General features: G+C 40.2%; 1 protein-coding gene across 2 annotated transcripts in view; it reads right to left on the bottom strand.

Moving 5' to 3' along the window:
* Positions 1–23,390, bottom strand: part of LOC126094550 (protein mini spindles) — a 139,194-nt gene that overhangs the window by 49,344 nt on the left and 66,460 nt on the right. For both annotated transcript variants that reach the window (XM_049908983.1, XM_049908984.1), the window contains exons 15-21: positions 17,854–18,037; positions 3,923–4,093; positions 3,593–3,829; positions 2,058–2,220; positions 1,800–1,969; positions 1,030–1,176; positions 752–874 (exon numbers count right to left, since the gene is read on the bottom strand). In XM_049908983.1, the coding sequence (XP_049764940.1) occupies positions 752–874; positions 1,030–1,176; positions 1,800–1,969; positions 2,058–2,220; positions 3,593–3,829; positions 3,923–4,093; positions 17,854–18,037 (1,195 nt within the window). The remainder of the gene's footprint in view (positions 1–751; positions 875–1,029; positions 1,177–1,799; positions 1,970–2,057; positions 2,221–3,592; positions 3,830–3,922; positions 4,094–17,853; positions 18,038–23,390) is intronic.

Here is a 23,390-nt window from a genome sequence, read left to right as displayed (position 1 = left end):
AAGCTTTTTTAAGTAAATGGATGTAATTAAGATCCAGTGTGATCACAATTTGAAGCCAACTTCAGTGAAGTTGGCATACCTTAATTACAAATGCAAAGTTTGAAAATAGTCTGCAATTTGTATTTGGAATTTTTTCCATATCTGGAAGTACATATTAATGCGAGCAGCTATTTTGAATGGAAATAATTCATCTGAAGTTCAAAACTTCAGACATTTGTCTTTAGTCAGTTTTAAAAGTAATTACCATGAATAAGTTTTCTGCCTACATAGGTAAGATAACAGTGAAGAGAAGTGAAGTGTCAGAAAGGAAACAGAATTATCTATGTTCTTGTGTTTTGTATTAATTATTTAAAAATAAATTTATATTTCTATGAAAACCAAATTTCAAGCCTTACTTTTATTTTTATGGACTGCCTAAAAATATTTGATCCATTCGGCTTTTTAGTTTGACACCATTCTTGGTATAAATTGTTCCACATTTGTGGTACCTAATGAAGATAACACTACGAGATATACATCATAAAATAATCCTTTTAAGTTTTCTTTAAATCACATCCTCTCAGGCAACCAGGGCGGTAGTTAACTGAATCTCTAATTTGTAATTCACTGAGTATCTAATGTTATTTTTCTTAGGGATCTCAAAATACATACGATAATCTGAAAACACACACAAAAATACTGCACCAGGAAGAAGGCAAGTGCCTTCCATCCCCCTAATTATATGTAAATGTTACTGAGTTGAGGTACTTACTTTTAACTTTTGTTCATCAAGTAACCTCTGATGTTTCTGGCCATTTATTTGCAACAATGGAGATGTATCTGCTTCTTCATCTTTTTTTCGTCCTCCGGTCTTCCCACTTTTTGGGGCAGCTGCCTGTTAGTAAATTAAAATGATGGTTACAGGTTATCCATTATAAAACATGAAGTCAATCAATCTCTCTCTCTCTCTCTCTCTCTCTCTCTCTCTCTCTCTCTCTCTCTCTCTCTCTCTCGCCCCCGCCCCTCCCCTGATATGTCACATAAAATTACCTTGTTCTTAACAGCCGTACTGCTCCCAGCTGCCTTTGCTCCTCCGCTCTTCACAGTCTTCACACACTCCTGCTCTTCATCTGCCATTTGCTTCACAGGCACATTTGCTTTCATGATAATTTGTGTAATAACAGACTGTGTAGCAGGCTGTAACACATCAGGATACACATTACTGTGGAGGAATCTTCAAACCACTCGATAATGGCTCGAGTATTCTAATCTTTTGCAGCAGCCTGCACCTTTCGGGTCATTGAGTTATACCGATGTAGAAGACTGAACTGCAGTATGTGACAGCTACACATCAAGTACTATGACTCTTGCCACAAATCTTGTGTCGTGTAAAAAATTACACGGAAAATGAAGTCTTACCACCTATCTTTCACTGGCCGAGTAAAAACAATCCAGTTTCATAAATAATTATATGTTAAAAATATTTTATGCATTGTTTTAAAACCATCAGGAAATAATCCGAAACTGGTACTACTGTTCACGTTAAGTGGCAATACATACACGAACAATGAACTAAACGCGAGATCTGTCACTGCAGGTGGAGAATTGTCGATTATTTCATTTCTACAATACTTTCTATATCATTACTGCATGCCATGCAAATATTTGTATATTTTCCTTCTATCAGATTTAAAATATATTTGTGGGCTCGTGACAATGTATCAACAACAAAGCAAAATGTTCGTAACAACATTACAATGTATTAAAACAATTTTAAGTACAGCTTCTTTTCTGCTTGTCCACCAGAATGCTACTCTTACCTTCAGTTTTGCCACAGCTTTCATCAACGACGTGTGGCCCAAGTGTATTAGAAATGCCGGAACTGCATCCTGAGCACTTTTCCTCACATCTGCATTGCGGTCTTCCAAATTAGAAAATAAGTGAGGCACACACACAGTCAGTTCTTCTCTGGGGAAAGATTTTGGAGGTACTGTGAACATAAAGGTTTCGATCTTTTTTTTCCTTTTTTGATCCAGGCAGTGATAAATAGGACCACACAAATAATATTGATTTCTTACTGTCCGGTAACTTCTCGGCGAGCCAAGCCCAGAGTTCTGATCTTAGCACAGGACTTCCAGATTTCAGAGCGTCGCCAATCATTTCACCATCAAAAAAGACTTTGTAACCGCACTGGTCACCCCAGGTGTTTATACAAGCTGACGCAGCCGACCGTACCCACACCTGCAATGTTCAAGTAAACCAGGGTCCTCTTACACCACCACCACTCTGAGCTTTAGACATGTGATTTGAGCTGAATTATAACAGCACAATACAGGGGCAAATTACATCTACAGTCCTTGCAAAGCTGAATAATCTCTTCATTCAGTAGTGTCCAGTTGTTTGCAAATATACTTTAAGCGATTTGCTACTTCCTTTCACAATTATCTGCATACATGTCTAGAGTGCAATTTCCAATACTGCAGACAATAAAAACCAGCCAGGCTTGTGGAAGTGCAATGAAAAGCAAACTTTAATGCAAAAGCTTAAAGAGATTTCCCTGATGTGAATTGTGTTTTTATGAATAATCAATGCAAACATTTGAACTATCTTAAGTTTGGGAGCTGAAATGTTGGAATGTTCAATTCTGGGCAAAATACAAGTCTCTCTTGCCATTTACACAACATTTAGTTACCTCAAACACTGAATGGTATGACAAAGGGACTTCAACACAATTAAGAGCATTGAAGTGCATACATATACGGCATAAAAGATACGGCGGTTTGCTGGTGGATTGAAAAACTCATTTCTTTGTGTAAAGTTTTATGCTGTCAATAGAGCGATCAGTGAAAAAAAATTGTGAAATCACTCACAAAGGTGGGAAATTTTTGGTCTAATATTGCAGAGCATGTGAAGCAATCGCTATCAGCAGTATCAACTATCTGTACCAGCTTATTCTTCCTTTTAAACACTTGACACGTTTAGCTGACTGCATAACAGATTGCTGCTTTGGACATAGTCAGCTGCAGTGGAACATACTTCATTGTGTTGAGACCATAAAATAAATTTTATCCGATGTATACTTTTATACTCTATAGATATTGACACACACACACCAGTTTTAAAAGACAGGAGGAGCCAGTTGAATTAAAATTCAGAAGCTGACTTTGCACGAAGAAGAACTGAGATGGTTGATTTCTTGTACTAGATGATGTCACCTGTCAGACACAACACATTGTGTCTTTGACAAGACATGCCCTCTTAAGTTCTACATGCCCTTACAAATTTAACACCTAGAACTATCTGCGAAACTGCCAGTGTTTCACCTTTCTAGATACACCCTGCAAATGGGAACAGAGTAGTCCATGAAATGTTTTTTGTATCAACCACAGCATCCTGGCCAACAAATGCTTTCAGAAATACTATATTGCTCATGTGCAGGACCATATACAGCTTAAATTTAATTCAATTCCTTCTTTTTCACTTAAGAGCTTTTGAGACTGACTTCATTTTTCCAGACAGAATTTAGTTTGTTAACGTACACGATGATCATGTAAAATTGTCAAATGTCATTTTAGCCTCTAATTTCATGTAGCCCTAATCTATAAACACCTACCTTGCTGTCACCGAGTCCCTGCAAGAAGTTGGGGAACAGGGTGCGGACGTGTACTTTGCACTGGGAGCCCATGGCAGCACCAAGGCTTTGACAAAATGCAATGGCCGCCACTGCTATCTTGCTGTTGCTATCAACAAGTCTGAGAGCGAGGACAGGAGGCAAATCTCCCAGATTACTTGAAATGTATTTGTGCTCGTTGACGATGTTCACAAGCTTCTGCAGTGCTTCAATCCTAACCTGAAGAAGAAATATTTGTTAGAGCACATCATGAATCAATACATGAAAGGAGCAACTATTTATTTATTTTGAGGGTAAATATGGAAACAGCACCTTCCAGTTTTTGTCAGCTAGCTCACTGAGCAGAGCATCAGTGATGTGGGAACTGATGTCTACTTTCTCGATCATGTCATGCATGTTCACCTTAACTTCTTCCGGTGACTCAGCGTCTCCATCGGCACCCTTCTGACGCCTCACAGGATCAGGTGGGGTTTCCCCATCATGCTATAAAAAATAACAGGTCTCATAACTCATGTATTTGATAAAGTACAAACAAGTCATCATGATTGGCAATCCCCACCAAACACACTGCAGGCCACTTTTTTTTTAATGCAGTGTCAAAATACAGCAATAAAGTTTTCAGGCTAATAATTAAGGCAGACACCTAAAGCTGCAACTAATTATGTAAGGCCTAACAGTTAATCAGAGAGACACGGGCAGAAGCTTAACCAGGTCACTAGTGTGTTCACAAAGGCCTAATTGCCAAATTACATACAGCTAGCAGCCATTTCACAAAAGTCATCCAGACAGCTGAAAAGCTTCACTTTACACCCAACCTCATGTCACAGGTACAGAGCTTCACCTTCAGCTTATTTTACAAGTCAGTTGGCACGTTAAGAGAAATAGCCGCTACCGAATTTACACAGCCTTACGGGTGGTGTCGTTCCATCTGTCATCCATTTGTGTACACTGCAAAATTTCTTGCAAAAGTCCAGAGTCGGCGTGTTCTGTGCAATTGGTCCACACACTATTATTCACGTAAGGTCAATGCTTGGCATTAACTAGTCTAAGGAATACATAACAGGCATTTTGACATTTTGTCATCACAGGAGAAGACAATCACTGGCAATAAATTGCCAAAAAATGGTTAAACCATTTCGGGATATTTACTGCACAAACATTTAAGTAATACTACTGCAGTCCGTTTTGTGCTAAGTTACAATGAGCTACAAATGTCCTTTTTCAGCAAGAGGGTGCAAAAGTCATGCAAAATCCAAAGCATATATCTTGTGTATTATGTGATAAACACATTAAAAACTTTTCGGTACAGTCACATATACAACAAAATTAAAATTTCTTCCTTCCAGAACATACCTGAAGAATACTTTAGTCAGGAATGACAAAGATGATGCAGATAGCATTAAAATAAGGACTTATTAGCAGGCAGAATGAATCTCTGAAATAAGTAAGTGCCATGAATATATGCTGTTTCAAAGTACTGGTATGATGGTAATCTGTCAAAACGTGTCTTTATGGTAGAATTTGCTATTTTTGTTGACAGGAAATGAATTATTTATGGTTAAGGGCTTTTTGTAATTTTTGTTCGCTCTGCTATTGAAGTATGACACCTCATTGAAGATTTATCAAAAAACCTCCGTTTTGGTACAATTTGTTATAGAAGAGTGTGCTGGAAAGTTATGCCTCCAATTAAAAAAAAGATATATTCTGTTCTCAGTACCAGTTCATGTACTGTGTGTCATGTGTATCACTCATGTGGCTAACTGTCCTGCTTCACTGATGCAAGAAGAAACTCTCTGCCACTAGAGGGCTCAGAGTTTTAGCATGTAATATGGCACTGTTTACATCAAGTGCATGAGGGACAGTGTGCTATAATCTAGTTTCTAATCCCAGAAAACATGCCTCCAACTGAAACCCATAGAGAATGAAAGCTGTTTACTGTGATGATTGTGTTTACATCAATAATGTGCAGCATTGGACCCATCCGAATCTGATTGATGATCTCTTCAGAGAAGTATCATAACACGGACACGGCTCTAAGGTAAGAGTGGCATATCACAAGAATAGGTACAGGCCATCATTGCCGAACTGCAGTAACAAACTGTGTGCACAGTGGGTGCATCAAATGCTTACTACCAACATGAAACTGAGGGGATTGGACATCTGTCAACAATTTCTTTTGTATTTTGAGCGAAAGGGTGGATGGTTCCTTAACAGAGCTGTAAGGTGATGAAACCTCGGTTCCTTATTTTGATCCCGAATTCAAGACAACATCAATGGCATTCTGCTACAAAGGATCGCTGATGCCAAAAGGCTCAAGACAATGCCATCAGCAGGTGAAGCCATGCTCACAGTTTTCTGGGATGTTCAAGAAGGGGTGCATTTGAAATTCATGCCTACAGGCTAGGCAAGATACAGCGGGGCACTCCGAAAACTGAAAGAACGAATTCAGAGAGTTCATCCACATGTGGAACACCCTCTTTTAGCCTGACAGTGACATACAACACACAAGTGCTGAGAAATCTGCAACAATCCGATGCATTGCATTCACTGTCTTCTATCAACCTCCATACAGTCCCAACTTGGCCCGATGTTATTTTCATGTTTGCGAAACTTAAAGAAAATCGCCAAGGACTCAAGTTTGACAGTGATGATTTAGTGCAAGCAGAGGTGAGGTGGTAGCACCATAAATTCAAATATTCTACAGTGACTGTATCAACAAAATGGTCTCTTGTTGGGATGTATGTGTGTGTTGCCATTTGACAGAATATTAATAAAGTTTGTTTTATGTTAACACTAATGATGATTGAGGTGTGATCAAAAAGTAATGGGAATTTGTTTTTCTTAAAGATTCTCTACTCATCATCATCATCATCATCATCATCATCATCATCATCATCATCATCAAAGCCGTCAACATCACCCCCTCAGATATACACTTGAGCTGGCTCTCTGTCAATCTTGGAAGCACTTCTGGAACTCACTTTTCGTTATGATGTTCAGCTCCTACACCAGTTCTGTTTTTATCTCACCAAAATGACGTCCTTTCATTGTTCTCTTAGCCTCAGGAATAGAAAGAAGTCATGGGGTCATGTCCGGTGAATACAATGGCTGATGCAACATAATTTTTTTGTTAGAAAATCAAATCAGCATTTAAGTGTGAATGGGTGCACTATCATGATGCGATTTCTGTGAGTGGTTTTGCCACAATCTGTCCATTTTCTTCAAACTGCTACAGACAAACTGCACATAATTTCCAGGCAGAGTTCCATATTGATTGGACAATCATAAGGCAGGAACTCATAATACAATACCCCATTCTAATCTAAGAAAACAGTGATCAGAGCATTCACAAGTAATCGTACTTGTCAAATTTTTTTTTTTTGTATTGGTTCCCCAGGTCTTGCTTTCACTGTCACACTCATGTACCCACCTTTCCTGATCTGTTACAACTGTCTTTGGAAGTTCTGGATCACTGTCTACTTCATTAAGCTATCCCTGAGTGATGTCTACACGACATTGTTTTTGGTTTAAATTCAACAATTCTGCATGCTTCATGCCCAAAACATCTGAAAAAATCATTTGGCACGAGCCAAAGGATATGCCGACATCATTAGCAACCCCTGTGATTGTGATTTTCTAGGAACATTTGCTTTACTTCTTCAAAATGTTGTCAATAACTGAAGTGTTAGGGTGCCCAGAGCGGTCATCTTCAACATCCTCAACATTTACATAGCTCAAATTCTCTTCTTACTCTTAGTAGATTCGCCAAAAGCCAACTCAACACTGTGAATGTAGTGCTCCACTTTATTCTATTTTTAAAGCAATATTTAGTGTATATTTCTTGATCTAACTTTTCTAAATTAAAAATATTTGCTAAATGCTTGAAAACAGACATAACTTTTCAACTGTCAAGAATAAACAGCTGAAAAATACAAACACACCTCAGGGAAATGTGTACCAAGATTTTAAAAAATTGAAAAGCTCATGTACAAACCCTGCAAAATTAAAAAAATCCTGTTACGTTTTTATTACACCTCATATGTGTGGGGTAGCTCAGTGATTCGAACACTGGACTCTCATTCGGGAGGACAGCAGTTCAAACACTTGTCAGGCCATTGTGATTTAAGTTTTCCGTGATTTCTCTAAACTGTTGGAGGCAAATGCCAGAATGGTTCCTTCAACAGGACACAGGTGACGTTGTTCTCCAACCTTTCCTAATTTGAGCTTGTTCGCCATCTCTAATGATCTTGTTGACAATGGGACGTATAATACTCAAATTTTCAAATGTGTGTGAAAATCTTATGGGACTTAACTGCTAAGATCATCAGTCCCGAAGCTTACACACTCCTTAACCTAAATTATCCTAAGGACACACACACACACACACACACACACACACACACACACACACACACACACACGCCCGAGGTAGGACTCTAGCCTCCATATAATACTAATCTCTTTCTAATGAATGAAACTATAAGCTCTATGATAATGTACTGGATTGAGGAACAGATTCTGAACTACAAAGTTGCTGTTCATGCCCTGCTATCCTCACTTTTTAATCAACCTCAAATTTTTTAAACAATTCTGAGACTTTTTCTTAATTTAATGGAAATATGGCCTGTAATTTTTTTATGGCATTCAAAAGTACATATTGCAAATAAGTGATTGAAGATTGACATAGCTTATTTAAAAGACCAAAGTTTCCTCTTTCAAACAAGCTTTTTTCCTTAAAAACTAAAAAAAAAATATTTTAAAACAATGGAAATTCCTGGTAGAAATGGCAACAATGTAGGAACAGATTGCTACTTACCACAAAATTAACACGCTAAGCTGCACACAGGCACAATTAAAAGACACACAAGCTATCGGCCTCAGTCTTTATCAGAAAAAGAGAGACACACACCATCATCCACACAAGGAAGCACACCTCACACGAGCATCAGCTCTGTCAGCTCAGGAAAGAATGTAACTATAATGTGGGATGGGAGTAGCAAAACTGAGGGGGAGGGGAAGGGGTAGCTATGGGTAGGTGGGGGAAGGGAGGATTGCTGTCTGGCAGAGTGTGCAGGGACTAGAACGCTAACATGCAGAGTATCAGGAGATTGGGGGGCAGGGAAGTGATGAAAATGCAGCAAAAGAGGAGAGGAACAGGGAAAGATGGATAGGTGCATTTGCAGAGGGTGGCAAACAAAGAGGGTGGGTAGGAGGTGATAGAGGTGGAAACTGTTGGGTGGAGGGTGTGGGGACAGTATGTTACTGTAGGCTGACACTGGGCTAATTACATAATCAGAGAATGTGTTACAAGGATAACTCCCACCTACGCAGTTCAGAAAATCTGGTAGTGGAAGAAAGGATCCAGGTGACCTAGGTTGCGAAGCAACAATTGAAATCAAACGTGTTATGTTCAGCTGCATGGTGTGCTACTGGGTAGTCTAACTTGCTATTGTCCAAAGTGTGGCAGTGGCTGTTCATCCTGGTAGACAGTTGGTTTGTAGTCATACCAATTAAAAAAATATAAAACTGTGCAGTGACTGCAGCAGAGCTGGTAAATGGCATGGCCACTTTCATGAGTGACCCCCACAGGGATATGATCCTTGTGGCAAGGGTTGGGACAGAGTGGCAGAGGGATGAACTGGGCTTTGTGGTGGTTGAGTGGGCGACAGAACACCACTTTAGAAGTGGTGGGAAGAATCTCATGTAGGATGTCCCTCATTTCAGGTCTGATGATAGATAATATAGCCGTGGACAAAGACACGGTTCAGTTGTTCCAGTCCAGGGTGGTGTAGGGTGACTAAGAGGGCACTCCTTTGTGGCTGGTTTTTGAGATGGTGGGAGGATTGGAGGTGCGAGAGGAAATGGCAAGGGATATCTCTTTGCAGACTAGGTCTGGGGGATAGCACCTGTCTGTAATGGCCTCTGCGAGACCCTCAGCATACTGGGCAAAGAGTTTTTGTCACTCCAGATATGCTGTCCTCAGGTGGCCAGGCTGTATGGAAGGGATGTTTTGGTATGAAAAAGATGTCAGCTGTTTAAATGCAGCTACTGGTTGTAGTTGGTGTGTGTACTGTTGACAGAGGTACAGATGGAGCCATCAAAGAGTATTAGGACGACATCTAGGATGGTGGCATGCTGGTTTGAAGAGGACCAGGTGAAGTGGATGGAAGAGGCAGCGATGAAGTTGAGAAGGGAAGAAGATAGGGTGTCTCGGCTCTGAGTCCATATCATGAAGATATCACCAACTAACCCGACCCAAGCTGGGAATTAGAAATTTTGGGAGGCTAAGAAGGTCTGCTCCAGGTGACCCATAATCAGGTTGGCAAATGAAGGTGTCATGTGGGTATCCATTGCTGTGCTGCTGATTTGTTTGGGTATCCATTGCTGTGCTGCCAATTTGTTTTTATGCTTTCCCTTCAAAGGAGAAGTTGTTGGTTAGGATAAAGTTAGATAAGTGTATTAGGAATGAGGTAGTGGGTTTGGGGTGTGAAGAATGTTGGGGAAGGTAGTGTTCAATAGTGGTAAGATGTTTGTGTATGGGGAGGTGGTGTAAACAGTGACAAATAGGAATCCAGGAGGTAAAGGGGTGGGGATGGCAGAGAGTCAGTGAAAGAAGTGATTGGTGTCTTTGATGTGGAAGGCTAGATTATGGGCAGCTGGTTGGAGGTGTTGGTCAATGAAGGCCGAAATTCTTTCAGCAAGGACACTATAACCAGCCCCAATGAGGCAATCAGGACTGTTGGGTTTGTGGATTTTGGAAAGTATGTACAGGGTGGAATAAATAAAGTGGCACAGACGAGTATATATAATTGCAAGTGAATGTATGTGTATAACCATACTCCATGATGCACACGCCACACGTATGGCCGAACCTTGGAGCACATTTACACAAACTTCACACCTGAGAGTCGTTTGCCGAGCTCTGTCTGGTTGCAGGGCTGCCTGGCTACGCAGATCACCTGATTTGTCAGTGTGGGATGTCCTCAAGTCTAAGGTTTGTCTCAACAAATCTCAGTCTTCAAGAATTACAGCATAACATTTCTGATGAGACTGCAGCAATTCCAGAACATTTAGGATGAGGTTGCTGCAATTCAAGCAGTCCAGCTTTGATCTGCCTTCAGCAATTTGCTGACTAGGGCAACGGATTGGATGCTGTGTTAGACTTCTGGGATGGGATCACTATGGCAGTTTATAAGTGGGGGGGGGGACTCATAATTGGCAGAGGCTTTCCACCACGTAGTTACTGTGATTCATAACAACAGTGGTGAATCCTTTGTCTACAGGTAGGATGATGAGGTCACAGCTTTGAGGTTGTGTACAGATATTCTGTTCTGCTGAATGTTTGGTGTCCTGAGAAAGGGACATAGGGAAGGATGGTAAGGGTATATTGGAGGTAAAGAATTCCAGGAAGGTGACCAGCAGGTGGTCAGATGGGAAGGGGTTGGAGGAGGAGGAGGATCACGATTGAATGGTTAACAACCTTTCAGCAGAAGAAAGAATAGCCCCACACAACCTCAGAACTAATCCTGACCTACTCACCCTACCTACAGACAAAGACTCCACCACAGTTATGAATTGCAATGGCTACCTGGTGGAAGGCCTCTGCCAAATATCCAAGTCCCCCACTTATAAACTTTGCCACAGTGATGCCATCCCAGAAGCCCAACACAACCACTAATCCCTACTTAAAGCCTTAGGCCCTTCCCAGAACCTCTACCCTAAATCCATTTCCCTCTTCACACTTTTGACACCTTACACACCCATTCTACAAAGTGGGGCAAATATAAGTGGTCCAGTGAAATGAGTTACAGGGTACAAAGGGACCCAACTGAGGAAAGGAAATACGGTACTAACCTGACTAATGTTGAAAATGGCCACCATTAATCTCTTGGCACTTTTGGGACCTAGTCAGCAAGTTGCTGAAGGCATTTCACTCCTCACCCCTATGATACTCCCCTGAAATGAGGGACATCTTACCCGAGATTCTTCCCACTGGTGTTCTGGTGTTCAGTCACCCACCCTACCTCCACAACATCCTAGTTCATCCCTCTGCTCCTCCCAATCCCAACCCCTTGCCACAATGATCATATCTCAGGGAGCAACCAATCATGGGTGAATGTGGCCATGTCGTTTATCAGCTCTGCTGCAATCACTGCATAGCTTTTTATTTTTTAACTGGTATGACCAACCGGCTACCAGGATGAACAGCCACTGCCAAGCTCTGGACAATAGAAAAGTAGACCATGCTGTGGCACAACATGCAGCTGAACATAGCGTGATTGATTTCAATGGTTACTTCTTAAACTAGGCCACATGGATCCACCCTTCTACTGCCACTGAACTGCGCAGATGGGAGTTATCCTTATAACACATTCTCCAATCCTGTAATCTCCCAGCCTCAGCTTATGGTAATACTGCCCCACATCCTCCACCCAACGTTTCCACATCATCTCTCCTATAACCTCCTAACCATTCTCGTCTCCTACCCTGTTAGTTTGGCACCCTCTGCAAATGCACCCACCCATTTTTCCCTGTTCCTCTTGTCTTTCGCTCCATTTTCCTCACTTCCCTGCCCCACCATCTAATGATCTCCATCTATACTCTGCAAACCATCAGGCGGTGTGTGGCAGAGGGTACGTCCCATTGTACCAGATATTAGGTTCCTTCCTGTTCCATTCACATATGGAGTGTAGTAAGAAGGGTTGTTTTAATGCCTCTGTGCATGCAGTAATTTTTCTGACCTTATCCTCATGATCCCTGTGTGAGAGATATGTAGGGGGTTGTAGCATATCTCTAGAGTTATCATTTAAAGCTGGTTCTTGAAACTTTGTTAATATACTTTCACAAGATAGCTTACATCCATCAGTCATTTCAGTTCCTTTAGTATCTCTGACACACTGCCATGATTGAACAAACCTGTGACCATCCATGCTGCCCTTCTCTGTATTCGTTCAATATCCCCTGTTAGTCTATCTGGTACAGGTCCCACACACTTTAGTAATATTCTACAATGGGTCACACTAGTGATTTGTAAGCAATCTCTTTTGTACACTGATTGCACTTCCTCAGCTCTCTGCCAATATACTCAAGCCTAACACCTGCTTTACCCACGACTGAACCCCATGTGATCGTTCCACTTCATATCCCTACAAAGTATTACACCTATGTATTTGTAACAAGTGATCAATTCCAACATTGCCTCACTGATATTGTAGTCATAAGATACTATGTGTTTTTTTTGTGTGAAGTGTAAAATTTTACATTGCTGAACATTAGAGAAATTCTGCCAATCTCTGTCCATGGTGAAATCTTATCAAGATCTGACTCAATATTTATTATAGATAACTGCATCATCTGCATGAAAGCCCGATTTTACTATTAATATTGTCTGCAAGGTCATTAATATAAAACATGAACAGCGAGGGCCCCGACATTTCCCTGGGGCACACCGAAAGTTACTAATACATCTGATGACTATCCACGATAACATGCTGTGTCGTCCTACCAAAAAGTTCTCAATCCAGTCACAAATTTCACTTAATAGCCTATATGATTGTACTTTCAATATTAAGTGTAGGTGTGGTACTGATTAAAGTGCTTTATGCATATCCAAAAACACTGCATTTATCTGGTTGCCTTGATCCAAAGCTTTCAGTGTGTCATGTGAGAAAAGTGTGGGTTACAAATGATCGACGTTTTCAATATCGATACTCGCTGGCATTGAGGAGGTCACTCTGTTCATAATACCTCATTATGTTTGAGCTCCGAGTATGTTCTATAATTCAACAACAAATCAAGGTCAGGGATATTGGACGGTAGTTTTGTGGATAACTTCTACTACCCTTCTTGTAGATGGGTGTGAGCAGCACCTTTTTTCAAGAACTGGGCACAGGTGGTTGTTCGAGGGATCTATTGCTGCTATGCCTGTTGGCATTCTAGTCCCTGCACACACTGCCAGACAGCACTTCACCCTTCCTCACCTGCACACAGCTATCCCTACCCCTTTCCCACCCCCTACAGGTTGCTACTTCAACCCCATGCAACAGCTGCATTCTGGCCCAGGTGTGTGTGTGTGTGTGTGTGTGTGTGTGTGTGTGTGCGCGCGTTTCTCTCTTTCCAGTGAAGGCTGAGGCTGAAAGCTTATGTGTATCTAACTCTGTAGGAATCAGCATGGGTTTCGAAAAAGACGGTCATGTGAAACCCAGCTCGCGCTATTCGTCCACGAGATGCAGAGGGCCATAGACACAGGTTCACAGGTAGATGCCGTGTTTCTTGACTTCCGCAAGGCGTTCGATACAGTTCCCCACAGTCATTTAATGAACAAAGTAAGAGCATATGGACTATCAGACCAATTGTGTGATTGGATTCAGGAGTTCCTAGATAACAGAACGCAGCATGTTATTCTCAATGAAAAGAAGTCTTCCGAAGTAAGAGTGATTTCAGGTGTGCCGCAGGGGAGTGTCATAGGACTGTTGCTATTCACAATATCCATAAATGACCTGGTGGATGACATCGGAAGTTCACTGAGGCTTTTTGCAGATGATGCTGTGGTGTATCGAGAGGTTGTAACAATGGAAAATTGTACTGAAATGCAGGAGGATGTGCAGCGAATTGACGCATGGTGCAGGGAATGGCAATTGAATCTCAATGTAGACAAGTGTAATGTGCTGCGAATACACAGAAAGATATATCCTTTATCATTTAGCTACAAAATAGCAGGTCAGCAACTGGAAGCAGTTAATACCATAAATTATCTGGGAGTACGCATTAGGAGTGATTTAAAATGGAATGATCATATAATGTTGATCGTCGGTAAGCAGATGCCAGACAGATTCATTGGAAGAATCCTAAGGAAATGCAATCCGAAAACAAAGGAAGTAGGTTACAGTACACTTGTTCGCCCACTGCTTGAATACTGCTCAGCAGTGTGGGATCCATACCAGATAGGGTTGATAGAAGAGATAGAGAAGATCCAACGGAGAGCAGCACGCTTCGTTACAGGATCATTTAGTAATCGCAAAAGCGTTACGGAGATGTTAGATACACTCCAGTGGAAGACTCTGCAGGAGAGACGCTCAGTAGCTCGGTACGGGCTTTTGTCAAAGTTTCGAGAACATACCTTCACCGAGGAGTCAAGCAGTATATTGCTCCCTCCTACGTATATCTCGCGAAGAGACCACGAGGATAAAATCAGAGAGATTAGAGCCCACACAGAGGCATACCGACAATCCTTCTTTCCACGAACAATACGAGACTGGAATAGAAGGGAGAACCGATAGAGGTACTCAAGGTACCCTCCGCCACACACCGTCAGGTTGCTTGCGGAGTATGGATGTAGATGTAGATGTAGAAGTGTCTTAATTGTGCCTGTCTGCAATTTGGCATGTGTGCAACTTATGAAATGGAATCTTGGCAAAATTCTACAGTTTTTCTTTGCCCTGATTTTTCTGTTCACAGAATTCTTACTTACACTAACCTAACAGTTAGTGTATTAAATATCCAAATTAGAAAATCAATTCTTAGCAGGCTTCAGGAATTCCTGTGTACGTTAAAACTTCCCCATCATAAAGCAGTACTTATAACTTCGCCAATTTGTGACTACATGGCATATGTTTTCACTAAGAGAACTTCACTATCTACTTTACTTCTGTACGCTTCACCTTTTCTGCCTTTTGCATCAATATCTAAAACTTAACAGCTAGGTATTTTGTCATTTCTCTATTATGCCTGCCTGTATACAGGCTTTGTGCATGAAGCCTTAGTCACTATTTGGTAATCGTTCTGCTACATTACACAGTCAGCCAGTCTGCAGTCAGCAATCAGTATCCTAAGTCACTCAGAGGCAAGAACTCAATACCTGAACATCTACATTACAAGTTGTATAGTTACTAAGTTTTGTTACTTTTGAATTTTGTGAGATCATTCAAAGTGTGTGTAACTTAGCAATGTGTCAACAATATCACACTACATGGAAACATGACCATGGGTGTAGTGACAAATATGAGCAATCTAGAAAGTAAAATCGACTGTTTTACTAATATTAAGTGTCTGAATCACTCAAAGGGGACTGGATTGACAATTTTCTATAAGACTTATGGGGAATCATACAGGTCTATAATGCTACATCATCACTAGAAGCCTCACTTGCAGTTCAAATTTTCTTTCTTTCTTTATTTATTCAAAAATCTTTAAAGGTTTCATTTCCAATATTCTGTATAAATATGTGCACAAACAAGGGTGTATACATGGACAAGGGAAAAAAAATTTCCGGATATTTCCCGGTTAAAAATACAGTTTCTCCCGGGTGTATGCTGCATATGTTCGTATACATTCGGATTCCACCAAACACCGCATGTTACTTTCCGAAGCATTGAAATAGAGATTGCGCTGCGCTTTTGTAAGCCAGTCATAGCTCATGTCACGTGATCTCGCCAGTAGATGACAGCACACGACACACGATTTACTCAGTCAATGGCAACATCACTCTTAAGTAGTGCAAACACACAAATAAGCGAAGTTAATGGTTTAAATTAATACACACAGTATTTACATATAATATTGGTCTCCAAGATTAATAAGCTGCAAGAGAAGCTAAGCTTGCATATATAATGTTGATCTTCTTTGCACGTGCTACACTTTAAGACACAGCACACGAATGTACCAGTAAAATTTTTAATAATGACCTAAATGTCTGATTTTCTGGGCTCTAAATTCTTCTAGACTGTCCTCCTCGAAGAGTTGATTTTTAAATGAGAGAGTCAAACGCTTCGTGATTTAAAAAATTCATCTTGCGTTCTAGCACATAGTTCATCTTCCGTAAAAGAAAATTTGCTTTGAATGTAACGCTTTTCAAACCATCATTCACAATATTTTCTCGCGACCTGTTAGAAATAGGTTCGTGTTGGCAGATAGCGCCAGATAACAGGCATCACCAAATGTTCCTATGTGTAAAACATTAAAAGATCTTACATTATGTCATATAAGAAACAAGACATCTGAGAATACTTCAAGAGCATCAGAATTTTGTGCACCATACTAAAATGCATAATTTGGCTTAAAGTGCACATTTGTTTGTCCAAATTCGGATGTAAACGTTCTTGGAGCACCAGAACTTTATTACCTCATGTTCAGGTCTTTATTATGGCGTAATGCCACAAGTGTACTTGAAATACAGCGAACAGTTGAAACTAGGCAATAGTGTGGAACTAAACACTTCTTTCAAAAAAAAAAAAAAAATTACTACCTCAGCAGATAAGATTAATAAAAGCCAAATCTCTTTAGCAAACTTTCAAAAATAACTTCATTGTTCTGCAAGGCAATTAATGCTTGACTGTCAGAAAGGTGGAAATAAAATCTGAAACTAATAACGTATTTTAGCCTTCCGTACTTCATTTAACGTGAGAGCCATAAAAGAAGAGGAAACAATAAAATCACTGAATGTATACACAGGTCACGTCGAGACGACACACCTCCACACCCCAACTCAGACTGCTCTATGCATCAGCCGCAGATTTACTGTATTTCCGAACTGGGGCAATGTTAGATAGTGGCGCCCAGCCACACTTCTGTAACCAGAAGCGGGAGAAGGTGCTACTCATACGCGACTCAACTGCGCATGCATAAGAGGCCGCCTACAACTGCTCAAATGACTAATTTAAACAGTTGTCACGTCACGCTCATCAGAGTCAATTTGTTGTTATGAGGCATTGCACAGTCTTCCTAAAGCCTTTGACAAACTTTGCTGTTGGCAGACACTTATATGAGCACTGTTTTGTTGTTGTATGTGGTGCACTTCCTTTGCAACTTAAGTTTTATTTTCGTTTTTCCTCATTCGTGTTTTGTTGCTGCAGTATTATTCTGCAGTAGCAGGATACACTAATATCTTTTGTTAGATTATTGGTTCTTACCAATCAAAATCACAAAAATTTAACTGAAAACTAAAACAATGAAAAATTCCCGGAATTCTAAACAATTCCCAGGTTTTTCCCGGTTTTCTCCCACATGAAAAAATTCCGGGTCTTTCCCGGATCATATACACCCTGACAAACACACACATGCACACATGCAATGGAAAGTGACTTGGCTTACTTCACAAAGAGAAACAAGTCTCATTTGAGGTCAGCTTCAAGTGCACATGCAATCTACAGACAGACAGAAGACACTTGTCAACTACACTGGAAACCAACCAAATGTGACCAAGAATGTAAATTTATAACAATTAACATTGAAGTAAGCATTTGTACCTTCTCCCACTCTGCAGTAATTTGCTGCAAAAGGGCCGGCTTTTCACCCTCAAAGAAGACTGACAACTGTTGCCCAATGTACAGGTAAAGTGTCCCCGTGAAGGCGATCCCAGCACTTCTCACCCCAGGGTGTGTGGCTCCCACTGCTTTCCTCACACTGTCCATCAGTGCTTTCGGCTGTACACTGCAACACAGAAAGAGTAAAGAATCAGTTGCATACTACTTGCCACTTCCAGAGGAACAATGCTAATGATATGTTAAAACACACACGCACACCATTTAAAATACTTTTCAGCAAAATTTTTTAAGTATACGCTGGAATTGTGAAGTACATATGTCAACTGCCAAAACACATCGGAACATTTCAGGTTAATGACAGCAGACACACGGTATTAAGTTAGCTGTCAGTAAAACGCAGCCAACACAAATCGGCAGGTGAGCTGCAACTGTGAGATTGATAGGGGGCCCCACAAGGATTGTCCACAGCAGAAGTTCATTTTAGAAAGTGTCCCCGTAAATGGCGAGAGCTGTTCACAGAAAGCAATGTCTGACCTGTTACAGGAATTCCGTAGAGAATGAGTGGGAATCATGAACAATGAGCATCCTGGTTGCACTGTGAAGTTTTTCCAGCAATGTTGCAGTGCAACGAGTTGAAGAAAATTTACAGAGGAGGATATTTAACACAATGAATTGGGATGTGTAGTGTGTCTTTCATATCTACGTGACTACTCTGCAATTCACATTTGAGTGCTTGGCAGACAGACCCCTTTCAACTCCATTTCTCTACCATTCCACTCTAACAGCATGCAGGAAAAAAAAGGCATTAAATTTTTTCCGTCTAAATTTTGCGAAAAGATCTCACAGCAATAGAGAACGGCTTTGTTTTAATAATTACCGTATTTACTCGAATCTAAGCCGCACTCGAATCTAAGCCGCACCTGAAATATGAGACTCGAAATAAGGGAAAAAAAATTCCCAAATCTAAGCCGCACCTGAAATTTGACACTCGAAATTCAAGGGCAGAGAAAAGTTTTAGGCCGCACCTCCAAATCGAAACAAAGTTGGTCCATTGTAATATGAGACACAATTTAGGTCGAATGAATGACAATACAGCTACAGTAGTTTGGTTCGAGTCGAAAGCTTAGCAGTTAAGCTTTACCAGGTAGCCATTGCTATGCGTCAGGCACTCCGTCCGTATTTATACGGATACCCTTCCTTTTTCACGTGCTTCGTCTGGTTTGAATCGATTGCTTATTTTGCTTTGATCTGATAAGTGCCGTTTTCAATGTTATAGGTGTTTATGTCAGTCACTGTAAGCTGAAAATGCATTACTATACTGTGTCATGCATTGTTTGTCGCATTCTGATAGTGCGTGTTTACGGCCTGTCGCTGCTCGCAGCATGGCTTGCTTTTGTGCGCGCTACCGCCGCCTACAATTAAAAAAAAAGAGAGGAATCGTCACATTACCGAAACAATGGCAAGAGACTGCTATTTGTTGTTACTTACACTACTGCTTTCTTTGATAATGATCAACAAGAACCAAATAATAGACTGCGTATGATATAACATGTTCTGAACGAAAGTTTGGCGAAAATTTTTCTCCGTTTGAAAATCTTTGCGGCCGCTTCTTTAGTACATCAAATTCTGCACAGAAATTAGTCATCTTAGATTTAAAAATCTAGTCACTTGCCGTGCTTCATTTCTGACTGTATCACTATTAGGCCTGAGAGTAATACGAATATAAACATGACACGATACGTATATTCTTCCGCGTTTGCTGTTGTCTCACTCTATTAGTTTCGTAGTTAATTTGGCAAACAGGATTTAAATGAGATAGAAGCGAACACGAAAGAATACATGGCAAAATGTTTATATTCGTATTATTCTTGTGGTGAAGAGAATACTGCATGTGATTCACATTTCATTAGGTTCCTATTAGCAACCATCTCTTCTCACAGGTAGGAAAAAATTCAGAACGTAGAGTTGGCCATATTGACAAAAATCCCAGTATTACCAGTCGGATTTTCGTAGTACATTGAAATTCGAAGATGAACAATACGGAATTTGTATTTACTTCGTTGGATAATGTATGAAAATGCAGTGGTCGAAACTCGGGCGGAGAAAAATGCTTGTCTTCCAATTTTTTTTTTTTTTTTTTATTTTATTTACTGACGCAGAGGTTTTGGCGCCAGTATTTATTTTGTGCCTACAAAGGATGCCTGTGTAGCGCTACATATATTCGACGGCAGAAGTTAGTTGTGGCGGCACCTATCAACATTTTTCAGAACTTCCGCTTGCTTTGCACTCTATTCTAAGCCGCAGGCGGTTTTTTGGATTACAAAAACCGGAAAAAAAGTGCGGCTTAGATTCGAGTAAATACAGTAACACGACAACTCTTGCATTATCTGTGATACTCTCTCGCCTATTTCACAATAATAAACACTGAGCTGCGTTTCTTTGAACTTTTTTGATGTCCTCCATCAACCCTATCTGCTTAAATACTACACAGCAATACTCTGAGCAGAGGACAGACAAACTTAGTGTAAGCAATTTTATTTGATCCTGTAAGTGTACCACCAACAAAATGCAGTCTTTGATTCATCTACTCCACAACATTATCTGTGTGATCATTCCCATTTAAGTTCTTCATAATTATCATCACCAGATATTTCGCTGAATCTGAATGTTTGAGATTTGTTTGATTTATCATGTAACCAAGATTTAAGCAAATCCTTTTAGAACTCATGTTGATGATCTCACAATTTTCATTATTCACTATTTGCACATATAGACGCCTAAATAATGTTGCAATTATTTTTGATCTACTGAAGACTTACTAGATGGTTAATGACAGCTTCATCAGCAAATAATCCAAGATGGCTGCTCAGACTGTCTTTCAGATCATTTAAGTAGTTTAGGAACAGCAGACAGCATTCAACGCTTCCTTGGGGAATGCCAGATAACATTTCTGTGTTCTTAATTACTATGAACTGTGTCCGTCCTGACAAAAAATCACACATTATGTCCCACAACTGAGATGATACTCCATAACCAAGCAATTTGATTACAAGTCGCTTGTGAGAAATGCTGTCAAAAGCCTTCTGGAAATCTAAAAATGTTTAATCAATTTGACATCCTTTCTGAATTCATGCTATTTGTCAACAGATCATTTTCTTCAAGGTAATTGGTAAAATTCAAACAATACTTGTTCCATACTCCCACTTGGTGATATTTTCTTTCTCAAGTACTGGTGTGGCATGCAATTTCCCAGTCTTTGGGTACGGGTCTTCCATTGGTAGTTTTCTTCTTTGGTGAAGGAATTTCAGAAAATTCAAGTATTTAGTAACTGTGCTTTGGCAGTACTGTCATTGTTAACATTACCATTGCTATCCTGCAGCGAAGGTATTTTACTGCAACACATCACCACGCTCTACTGATGTTTTGCAGAAGCATTTTTCTAACTGATGAATGATGACAACCACTACAAAGAGTTTAGTGTTCGGCTGTACATTTTATTTATGCACATGTCATAAAATATCAACAATGTAGAAAAGACAAAGTGCTACTTACTGTACAGAAGACACATTAAGTTGCAGAGAGGCACAATCAAAAGACACAAGCTTAGGGCCACAGCCTTCATCAGTAAAACACACACACACACACACACACACACACACACACACACACACAGAAGCACAACTCGCGCACACATGACCGCCAACTCCAGCATCATGTGCCGGGTGTTGGACGACGACGGTGGTGGTGGTGGTGCTGGTGGTGGTGGTGATGGTGATGGTGGTTGGTTGGTTTGTGGGGCACTCAACTGTGCCGTCATCAGCACCCAAACAAAGTCCCACTTTTTACACAGTCCAATACAGCCACTATTACGAATGATGATGATGATGACAACAAAAATACCTAGTCCTGGGCAGAGAAAATCCCCAACCTGGCTGGAAATCAAACCCGGGACCCCGTGATCCAGAGGCAGCAACGCCGAGTGTTGGAGTTTGCAGTCGTGTGAGCATGAAGTGCGCTTTGTGTGTGTGTGTGTGTGTGTGTGTGTGTGTGTGTGTGTGTGTGTGTGTGTGTGTTGATGAAGCCAAAAGCTTCTTGTAAGTGCCTTAACTGTGTGTGCCTGTCTGCAACTTAATGTGTCTTCTTTATGGTAAGTTAACAATCTGCTTTTCCTCCTTTTATGATATTCATAGCTGGAGTTTCCATTATTTGACTGTGTCATGAAATGGACAGATCTGCAAGCTGGGACGACGATTCCATGTTGGATCCTGCCTTGGAAATACAGTGCGAAAAATAGAGGAATAGCAGCCATGACATCATGGGGAAAAGAGAAACTTGTTATATACTATTTCAATTGGAATCTGTTAAATAAGAAAGACTGTTTTTGCACTTAGTCCCTATTAACATAATTGTGATGCTCTGAATGTTTAAACGAATTTGTAATTTATGGCTGCTGTGAACTTGAGTGCAATATACAGTAACCTGTTTATGAGAAGACTTATTTATTTTGAGAATCGGAGGTTAGATTTGTACTATTAACTTCCAGCAGTAACGGCAGCAGTTTGTGAAACAAAGTTTGATCACAAGAGTTTGGCAAGTGTGCTGCAATAATGATATGAGCAATATTTAATAGAAAGTCTTAGCTACTAATCGGACTTCACTTCACAAGCCAATATCATGGTACAGAGCCGGCTGAAAATCACAGTACTGACAGTCTTGCCACTGGTGTACTTTAAATACGACAAGGATCTCTTTGGATTTTATGCCAAATTTCAAGCTTTTGTAAAAATTCACCAATTTTGGGGATTTTGCATTCTCTTAAATTTGGCATGCTTTTTGTGGCCTTTTGCAACAGTATTTTAACCTGTTTTGTGAATCAAGGGGGTCAGTTCTGTCTATTATTAACTTATTTGGTACAAACCAACGGATGTCAACACTATTTCTTTGAATTTAAGCCGTATCTGGTTTATGCTTCCATAGTTCGGAAGGAATGAAAACTGTCTTTTACGAATGTATAAAGTGAAATTTTTATCTGGATTTTCAAACATATATTTTGCACTTATTAGATATGGATGTTACGATATCCAGCCTCACTACAACTGTCTTGTTGCTGCTAATTCCTTTACCAATAACAATGCTCCTTATTAGCTTGGGGTTATTTGTTGCTGAAAGGTAAAGTATATTTTCCCAACCATTAACACTTCAATTTGGCTCCTGAACTAATTGATCCCAATAATTTTTGGAGAAAGCATTTAGTACAATTTCTGAAAATGTTTCATACCTACCACCAGCTTTAAACATGTATAATCATCAAGATATCAAGAGTAGATTGAAGTTACCAACAATAACCATTTGAGTGGAGCACATATTTGAGATGTTACTAAAATTATCTTTGAACTTTTCAGCAGCTGTTCTATCTGAGCCAGGGTCCACAGAAAGATCCTATTATTAATTTATTCCAGTTGTGAAGTATAGCATCTACCAATAATGTCTACTTCAATTTCACAACAAGCATAACTATT

Source organism: Schistocerca cancellata, chromosome 8 (assembly GCF_023864275.1).
Source record: "Schistocerca cancellata isolate TAMUIC-IGC-003103 chromosome 8, iqSchCanc2.1, whole genome shotgun sequence".
Taxonomy (NCBI): Eukaryota; Metazoa; Arthropoda; class Insecta; order Orthoptera; family Acrididae; genus Schistocerca; species Schistocerca cancellata.
Note: the sequence above shows the minus strand (reverse complement) of the source record. Positions and strands in the feature narration are given on the sequence as shown.